The sequence below is a fragment of the Chenopodium quinoa genome, unplaced genomic scaffold (assembly GCF_001683475.1).
Source record: "Chenopodium quinoa cultivar QQ74 unplaced genomic scaffold, ASM168347v1, whole genome shotgun sequence".
NCBI classification, from domain to species: domain Eukaryota; kingdom Viridiplantae; phylum Streptophyta; class Magnoliopsida; order Caryophyllales; family Amaranthaceae; genus Chenopodium; species Chenopodium quinoa.
In genome coordinates, this window is record NW_018743199.1 from 2,359,512 (window position 1) to 2,369,755 (window position 10,244).

A 10,244-nucleotide genomic window follows, 5' to 3' on the forward strand; every position below is an offset into this window, starting at 1 on the left:
GAAATGTTTACTATGATCCTTAATACCCTCTAGTAGTCCAATTGGGTGGGTGGAACCATCCAATTTGCCTTTAAACGAACAATTTACCAATTTACAACTTGCCCCGATTTCATTAACTTAAGCCTACCACGAACATTTATGACAACAAATAATGATCATATATGATTCCAAATGACATTATATGACCCCTACATGTATTCCCTATAATCTCAAGGCTTTCGATACCGTGCCTCGAAACCTCCAAAATTTCTCCAAAAGCGTGGATATAGCCTTTAATTTTGGAATTTTTAGACTTTTTTTCGCCTGGAAATAATAATTGCCGAAATGTTTACCATGGTCCCTAATACCCTTCGGGAGTCCAATTGGGTTGGTGGAACCTTCCAATTTACCCTTATACGACCTATTTACCGGTTTATAACTTGCATTGATTTCATTAACTCAAGCCTACCACGAACATTTATGACAACAAATAATGATCATATACAGTTCCAAACGTCATTATATAACCCCGATATGTATCCCCTAGAATTTCAAGACTTTTCGACACCGGCTCCCGAATCCTCTAAAATTTCTCGAAAAGCGTGGATATTAGTCTTCAATTTTGAAAATTTTGAATTTTTTTCGCCCGGAAATAAAAATTTCCGAAATGTTTACCATGGTCTCTAATATAGCTCGGGAAACCCATAGGGTGGGTGGAACCATCTAATTTGCCTTTAAATGACCAATTACCAGTTTACAATTTGTACCGATTTCATTAACTCAAGCCTACCACGAACATTTATGACAATAATTTATAATCATATATGGTTCCAATCGGCATTTTATGACCCCGAGATGTATCCCCAAGAATGTCAAGCCTCTTCGACACCGGGCCCCGAAACCTACAAAAATTTTCAAAAAAGCGTGGATATTAGTCTTCAATTTTGGAATTTTTTGACTTTTTTCCGCCCGTAAATGAAAATTGCCGAAATTTTTAACATGGTCCCTAATTCCCTTCGGGAGTCCAATTGGGTTGGTGAAACCATCCAATTTGTCTTTAAACGGCCAATTTACCGGTTTACAACTTGCACGGATTTCATTAATTCAAGCCTATTACGAACATTTATGACAACAAATAATGATCATATATGGTTCCAAACGGAATTATATACCCCAAGATGTATCCCCTTAAATATTAAGACTTTTCTACACCGGGGCCCGAAATCTCCATAATTTCTCAAAAAACGTGAATATTAACCTTCAATTTAGAAATTATTTGACTTTTTTTGCCCGGACATTAAAATTGCCGAAATAATTACCATGGTCCCTAATACCCTCCGGGAGTCCAATTGGGTGTGTGGAACCATCCAATTTGCTTTTAAACGACCAATTTACCAGTTTACAACTTGCACCGATTTCATTAATTCAAGCCTACCACGAACATTTATGACAACAAAAAATGATCATATATGGTACCAAACGACATTATATGACCCCGAGATGTATCCCATAGAATTTCAATATTTTTCGACACCGGCCCCAAACCTCTAAAATTTCTCAAAAATCGTGGATATTAGCCTTCAATTTTGGAATTTTTGACTTTTTTCGCTCGAAAATAAAAATTTCCTAAATTTTTACCATGGTCCCTAATACCCTTCGGGAGTCCAATTGGTTGTGTGGAACTGTCCAATTCGCTTTTAAACAGCCAATTTACCGGTTTACAACTTGCACCTATTTACCGATTTACAACGGCCAATTTAATTAACTTGCACTGAACTTGACTTGAACGGAAATTGCCTCAAACCCGTTTTAACCCGTCAAAACCCGAATTTAACCCGACCTGTTACTAACCTGACCTGATTCAACCAGATCTGTTCCTCACCCGACCCGAATTTAACCTAACCTGTTACAAACCCGACCCGAAATCAGCTCGACTTGTTATTGACCTGACCCAAATTCAACCCGACTTGTTATTGACTTGACACAATTTTTTCTAGATCTATTACTTACCTGACCCAAAAATTCTACCCGATCTGTTACTAACCCGACTCGAAATTAACACGACTTTGTTATTGACCTGACCTAAATTCAACCCTAATTGTTCCTGACCCGATTTCAAATCACTTTAAATGCAATTTAGACCACCTTATTATTGTTGATCAAAACATTTTGTCTTGGGAGATCAAGTCGGTCCAGGCCAGCAAAAGAAAGGAGAATCATCCTTAAATTTAAGAGTTAAATATAGTATATATTTGTTGTATGGTCGAAGAAGATAATTATCTTTCTAAATTATAGACTATAGTTTCCTAGTATATTGTCATATATATTATAGTCAAAGGAAATAATTAGCTTGATAAAAATAATAATTATCTATTTATAGTTAGTTGAACCCATATATTACCTGACTTGGAAATGACCCAACCTGATTGTAAACTGCAAATTATTAACTTGAACATAACCCGACTTGAATCTGAGAATGACCTGACTTGGAAATGACCCAACCTGATTATAACTCGCAAATTATTGACTTGAACTAAACCCGACTTGAACCCGAGAATGTCCCGACTTGAAAATGACCGACCTGATTATAACCCGCAAATTATTGACTTGAACCGAACCCGACTCAAACCCGAGAATGACCCGACCTGATTCTAAACCGCAAATTATTGACTTGAACCGAACCCGAAAATTACCCTAACTTGTTTTAACCCGTGAAAACCCGAATTAAACCCGACCTATTGTTCACTTGACCCGAATGTAACCCGACCCAAACCCGATAAGAAGTATGACCCGACGTGACCCGACTCATGCATGAGCCAACCCAAACCTGATCCGCATAGATTATGGAATTATTCCGAATTGACCCGACCCACTCTTACCCGACCCGTTTATCCGAATTGACAGATCTAGGGTTAATTGGTTAATAAGTGGATAAAATAAATATTATAGGTGAAGACTTTATATTTAAAAACAAGATCTTTTCGTAAAAAAAAAATAAATAAATAAAAATAAATAAAAAAAATAAATAAATCTTGGAGAGAAATGAGATCTTAATTAAAGACAACACAGAGTACTTTGTATTTTTTTTTTAATAAAAATTAAAGAAAAAGGGCCCATATTGGACCGGGCTAGTTAAGGTGTGGTACTGTGGTCCAGTTTGAAGGGCCTCTTCGACTAATTAAGCGCTGTGCTGACCACAATTCACCTACCTGTGAGTATCTGTATCAGCTATCACAATTCATTACCAGTTTACTAGGAACCTCGGCAAACAGTACGTATAACTTACTGTACATAGTAACTTGTAACCTACAATTAATTAAAATGTGAAACTTGTACTACGTGTAATGCTGTAATGTGAGTAAATAGAGTTTCGTGTTGTTTATTGATTTATAGAGTTGTCCTTTTGAATAGTCAAAGCATTTAAAAGAGATACTTCTTCTATAATATTGTATAGTTCTTATTTGTGTTTTTTTTACAGTATTTAAGAAATTAGAGGAGAAAGTGAATAAAGTACTTTAATAAAATTGAAGTACAATCATAGTAAAAAATTAAAGAGAGAAAGTGGAAAAAAGTACAAGCATGTGCAAAATTCAAAGGTAAATTAGGAAGTATAATGAATAAAGTTAAAAAAAAGTGAGGGTATAATGATCTTTACATACTATTCAAAAATAGATTCAAGAACAACATTTTTGGTTATCCCAAATAAAAAAAAAACACTATTTTATGTGACGGGGACTGAACTGAGCTGATATGAACTGAATAGAGATGAAATAAATTGTTTATGAGAGAAGGAAATTAGGAGCAGAACTAAACTAAAGTGCACTGGTTACGTTGAAACTAAACTGAACTGAAATTAAGCCGAGAATAAGCCCTTAATTTTCTACTACCTCCGTTTCGTATTATGTGCAACAAAGGGGTATTATTTGTGAGATATAAAATAATTCTTTGTTGCCATAATATGAAACGGAGGTACTCCATAGTAATTATCTTTCTTATGGCCCTTTGAAAAAACAACAGCCAAATGTTTTGCACTAGAAAACAGTCCAAATTGCATCACATAGTGATGTAGGAACAAGCATCATTGGTTGGTTAGATATGCATTATCCATGTGCATGTTCATTAGAATTGACATTTCTAAATGCTTAACTAATGATGAATATTATTACTTTAATATGACCTCAACAACCCTTTTAGTATTTGTAGGGAATAGATTTCAAGCTTTTAAATCCCACTAACTTGAATTCCACTGTGATCATATACTAAAGTACGGTGGCGTCCAAAAGGGAAGAAGATAGAGCAAAAGAGTCGCCAATAAGTTTTTTAGGAACTTGTAAACCGTTCACGAGGTGAAAGGTTACACCCCTTAACAATCCAAGAGATCGTCAACTCCATAAGGTCTAGAACCAAATAAGGGTTAGGGGATGAAGGTACAAATCCAACCTAAAAGAGATTGAACCTGCCCTAATAATAGGCCTCTACTTTATTCTGATCATATTCATGTGCGTTTTCTGATTAACATACAATCAATAGGATTAACCCTAAACCTGTTTATCTATGTTGGTTGAATATTAATGCACAAACAAACTATTATTGGCGATCACTTGAATTATAACCACATTAACCCTAAACAAGATTATTAATTATCTTATTAAGCGTGATTACAAGTACAAATTCTCTTTAAACATGCATAAAAGGTGTGATCAAGCAATAACAAAATAAATATAATCAAGCAACATAATAAATTAATTATGATCATGAATAATAATTATAAATAAAATAATCATCATCAAAATAATAATAATAATAATAATAATATTCATAACCATCATAAATTATAACGATTATAATCATAATCATAATCATGTTAATATTAAAGCATAATAATAACAAGATCCTAGGTATGATACTAACAAGATTAATAACAAACCCTAGCATGTCACTAAGCAATAAAAATCAAATCTTTAACCCTAACATGATACTAACAATCATAAATATTAGGAAGAACATAGGAAGAATCGCAGGGATCATATTTAATATTAAAGTTACCCTAGACATGATACTAGGAATATCATAATAACAATATAAACATGATTTCTACATCATAATATCAATTAAAATCATTAAAGTACTTACTTTGATGCCTCGTACCACTTTCTAATAACAAAATACACACGTTAGTAACTTCAAGGAAAATAATAAATCAAACAATTAAATTAAATAATTGAAATAAAGATTTGGGACCAAACCCTCAGAAATTAAACCTTTCACGTCTAGGGCGAAGACAACTTCGAATATGGCTAGGTGTATCTAAGTCTTATGAATGCGGAATTTTGTATGTGAAAGCAAAGTTTAGAGAAAGAAAGAAAGAATTGATGAATACTAATTAAAACTGATTGTAGATGAGTGTAGATGAGAATTGATGATGAATGAATTGGTGATGAATGAATCGGTGATGAATGAATGAAGAAAACGGAATTTTTAATACGATATTTATAGAGAAAATCAGCCAAAAAGATAAATTAAACAAAACAGAGTCTGACGCACAAAAAACAGAGTTGGCGCCAACCCTGGCTAGCTGGCGACAGGCACCAACACTAGCGCCAGGCGCCAATGGCTAGCGCCAGGTTCCAGGCGCCAAGCCTAATTTTAACGCGTTTTCGAAAATCCGATAAGTTTGCCGTACTGGAGGATAAAATCATATAATTTTCTCGAAAATGCTATTTGATTTTGATTAAAACTCTGAAAAGTCAACGAAAGTCAATTTATCAATGCTAATTGAATTAGGAATGAAAAGAATCTTCTAGAAGAATCTAGAAGACTAAAACCATTCCTAATTGCATTAGGAATGATAAATTAGGCCCTCCCCTAGATCATTGGGCCGTACATAAAGCTCAAACCGGGCCCAGTTTAGTAAATTGGCCATAACTTCCTCAATACTCATCAGAATTGGGCTCATAATATATCGTTGGAAAGCTCTTTGCAACCCCCATCCAACTACACTACTATTGGACCCATATCATGGACCAACCAAACTGGATTGACTGTTTTCTTAAAATAAGTTTTCAAAAAACAGAGAGAAGAGAAAAGAAAATAAAACTTCCCGCAACACTAGACTTTCCACACTTTCATTTCATTCGATTATGATTCGACGCGAAAGGTACTCATCACTGGGTTTGGTTTTGGGGAGACACATTTGGGTGTCTACAGTATTTAGTCTTTACAAATTACAATGAATGGACCAATAAGCTATTCATTTTTCGGCAATGAAAAGCGATAGTACCCCTCTATCCCTAAATTAAAAGTCTTGTTCTTGTAAACAAAAAAAAAAATAGTCTTGTTCAACTTTTTCATGTATTTTTAGAAACGTGAAAAAATTAAAAAAAAGTAAAATGATGGAATCTGGATTGATTAGGGCGAATATAAACAAGATATAAGAAGCAAGTGAAAAAAATTAGATTATTACGTTTGATTGATTGAAAGTGAATAGTAACCTAACACAAAGACGAAATGAAACTTAAAAAAAAAAGAGAAAGGTTTATGTGAGTAAAATGAGTCTGTTATTCTAAAACGAAAGAAGTATTATTGTTGGCGATCTAAACCAAGTTGCTTAGATTGTACGGAGAATAACTATGACATGCTTAAAATAAATACAGTACGAAGTATCATAGGGGAAAAATATGAGCGCCTTTCAAGTTTATTAGGGTAGCAAAGTAATATGCAAAACTTGCATATTACTACTACTACTTATAAATTTGGAGTCCCTTAATTCTATACAAAAAGTTGCAAATAATGTATGATACAGACTGATTAAAACGGAAGAAAAACAGTAAACACAATTATACTCATATATTATTAATATAAATTGCCTAATCCCTATCTCCCACCCCCTCCCCCTCTATCCAAATTTTGCACCGTGATCGGTACAATGATGGTAATCAATTCTGAGGCATCTGTCCAATGCCCTCCTCACCGTTCTTAGGGAGGACAAACTAGGATACAGTTCGGGGCTGCTACTACACAAGTCGCGATTTATGACAAATCTAATTGGATCCCTCCTGCTTGCACCTCCAATACATTCACCGGGTTCATTGTCGTTGCAGTCACTTGAATCTGTCAGACTACAGAGTTGGGTCTGTTTCATAGTAGACAATATCTCCAGTGTCACTAACATAATGATCTTTCTTAAAGCTTTTCATGAGAACACTGAGCAAGTAAAATGGAAGAGGTCCAGATTTCTTTGGTTCGCGATAGTACTTTCCAAGAACTGGCTTCGCTGCCTCTGTCTGCAAAAACAGATGCAGACCAAACGTTAGAAAAAAAAATAACAAACGTAAACAAAGTCGAACTAATTAGGCTATTTGCAATGGATACTCACTGCTTCAATTAGATGATAGTGTGGAATCTGTGGGAAAAGATGATGAATGACATGAGTTCCGATGTCATGGTGGATATTGTTGATCCATCCATAATCACGGTCAATTGTTGTTAGACCTCCTCTAAGGTAACTCCATTCCTACTCAAGGAAACAGGCAGATCAATCAGACTTTGAATCTAAACATCCTAAATACTGATGATCAACAAACTTCCAAGTCTGCAACAAAAACCTTAGAAGGCTAATTAAGCCAATAACATACCTGTCCGCGGTACCAAGGTAGTTTATCCTCATGCCCATGGTGATGCAAGTAAGTCACCAAGTCCAACCACATAACAAAAATCTGTATTGAACAGCAAATGTATCAACAACAAGATGACTAATTCAACAAATTTCATTATGCATTCATTACTAAGGTAATAACATCAGAAATTCGAGATAAAACTTCAAAACCCACCGCATAGGGAACACCATAGAGCTTGAGCACCTGCATAGGACCCACGGCAAAAGATAAACCCACAAGCAATGCAACCATTGCTGACCAACAAGCTGTAGAGGTTAACACATCATTCTTCTCGTTTGGAGTGAACAAATCACTATCCGGATGATAATGAGAACCTGATTTTCCAGGACTCCGTACCCACTGCAATAAGATCAATCACGATATTGGTATAACGATTAACGAACACAGCAAATATCAATGTGAAATGGTGACATAGCTAAAACCATGGTGGATTCAAGGCTTACCAGGTATATAGGGTATGCAAGCAAGGGAAATGGAAAGGTGAACCTTAACTTCTTTGACAAATAGTCCATACCATTGTTTAGTTTTTCAGACATCTGAAATATAGCACAATATAATGAGTTAACTACAAACTCTCCCAGAAAAATGGCAATAACATGAAAGTAGAGTTTAACAAGCTTACTGGATGCCATGATTCATCATTCTCAACATGCCCATGGTTTTGATGATGAGTCCTATGACTAATTCTCCTATATAATCATAAAAACAAAAGTTCTAAATTTCAGTTTCAGACTAATCATCATCTTATAATTCATATTATCAATCATAATTAATCATAAAATAGTCTAAAACATAAATTAAAATTACAATTATCAGCAAATTAACATACCATCCATGATAAGGAACTAGGATTGAAGAGTGAAGCAAGTGGCCCACAACACTATTAAGCTTTGGATTATTAGAAAAGCTTCCATGACCACTGCAATTACATGCAACAAATAAATAAATACAGTTACACACATTATCAATATAAAACATATTTTAAAACTAATATTAGAGCATCACAATTCACAACAACCCCCATCACAAGCAAAGAATCAATTGGCATCTGTCACTCCAAATCACATAAATCTCAATATTGCAAATGGGTAACTTTTTATGTGATTGGAGACGACTAAGTCAATCCCATTACATAGAGTCATACACAATACACTCGTTCTATACAAGACCTATTATTGGTGTCCTAGAACGAACCCGAAAAGAATCAGAAAGCATGAAGCATAATGAAAACTAGAAAAACTTACCAGTCATGACCAAGAACAAAGAGAGCCCAGAACATGGTACCCTGAGCAATCCAATAAAGAGGCCAAACAATCCATTTGTTGAAATAAGCAGCAGTAGCAGCTAATCCAAAAACAATAGCAATATCCCTAAAAACAAAACTCATTGATTTCCAAGGGTTTTTAACCCAACAATGTTTAGGAATTGCATTCTTAATATCAGCCAATTTGAATGGAGGTGGTGCACCAGGATTAAATTCATCAATAACTTTATTATTATTTTCATTATTATCTTCTTCAATTGGAGGTGGGTTAGATACCCTTAATGGGGCACTAACATTAACCTCCCACTTTCTCTCTCTAGAATTCGAGCAACAAGAAATTGATTTCAGATCTGAAAAAACAGGGGAAGTTTTGATTTTTAAGGGATTGTTATTGAAACTTGATGAAAACCCTGTTCTGGGTTTAGGGTAGGTTTTAGGAAGAGGCCTTAAACCACATTCTGAGAGTACCCAACTCGCCATTTTTATGGAAAAGAGTGAAGCTTTTTTTTAGGGTACTTTCAGAATACCCTCCCAACAAAAATAGGAGGGATTTTTTAAGGGTTTTTGAGGAGAGAGAAAATTGAATGAGATTTTAATTTTTATTTAAGGGGTTTGAAGAGATAATATAAGGTTTAATTTCTGCCACAATATTGGGTTTTTTAGTGTACCACAAAATCTACAAGTTGAGAATTTAGATAACAAAAATATGGTAAAGTACAGCAAAATTTAAGGACCTTGTTCTACTTGTTGCCCCTCTTGTTTCTTGTATTTTTGCTATTTTAATGGAGAATAATGGTGTTATTTATAGCATAGTTTTTTACTAGTATGAATACACTGATTTCAAGAAAAGGGGAAGAAAAAAATAAATAAATTGGGCTCTCTGTTTTTCTAGGTTTTTGGGATATTTCCAGTTGAGTTCCTGCAAGTACTCGTAAAAAAAAAGTTTTTACTTGTTTAAAGTGGCCGGAAATCAGTCCATCAAAATTAAAATAAGGTGGCTTGAATTTGAAATGATGTGTGTAGTTGCACTTTTCAACCTCATTGCCTGTTTATAGAGTAGGTTTGCTATTAATGAAACTTTATTCTAAGACTAAAGCAGGAAAAGCACGACACAGATACATTAGGGCTTGTTGTCTTGCTGATGATAATGCAAATATTAGAGTGAAGAGAAGGGAAAATAAATACGGAGTATTTATTTTAAAAAAATAACATATTAAGCATGAGGCACAACATGACATGATTCAAAATGAAAAAACACTATACGAGTAGTAAAGAAATTTACTTAAGCGCACATTTGCGAAACAATGGCATAAAATTGGTTAACT

The 10,244-nt window shown here is 34.5% G+C and overlaps 1 protein-coding gene across 1 annotated transcript; it reads right to left on the reverse strand.

The window, feature by feature from the left end:
- Nucleotides 1-6,644: 6,644 nt before the first annotated feature.
- On the reverse strand, nt 6,645-9,870 carry LOC110733454 (omega-3 fatty acid desaturase, chloroplastic-like). The gene is made up of 8 exons (XM_021913506.1): nt 8,900-9,870; nt 8,485-8,574; nt 8,278-8,344; nt 8,099-8,191; nt 7,809-7,994; nt 7,614-7,694; nt 7,355-7,492; nt 6,645-7,262 (listed from the first exon to the last, which is right to left on the reverse strand). Exons 1-8 carry the CDS (start codon nt 9,397-9,399, stop codon nt 7,098-7,100), a joined length of 1,320 nt encoding a protein of 439 aa, XP_021769198.1. The 5' UTR covers nt 9,400-9,870; the 3' UTR covers nt 6,645-7,097.
- Between the last annotated feature and the right edge of the window lie 374 nt (nt 9,871-10,244).

What these genes read in the sequence shown, in the direction of transcription:
- LOC110733454 (XM_021913506.1), bottom strand. Translation starts at nt 9,399, where the DNA reads ATGGCGAGTTGGGTACTCTCAGAATGTGGTTTAAGGCCTCTTCCTAAA. An exon ending in TACCTTGGTACCGCGGACAG is followed by an intron (nt 7,493 to 7,613) that starts GTATGTTATTGG and finishes TTCCTTGAGTAG; the next exon opens with GAATGGAGTTACCTTAGAGG. An exon ending in ACTATCATCTAATTGAAGCA is followed by an intron (nt 7,263 to 7,354) that starts GTGAGTATCCAT and finishes CTGTTTTTGCAG; the next exon opens with ACAGAGGCAGCGAAGCCAGT.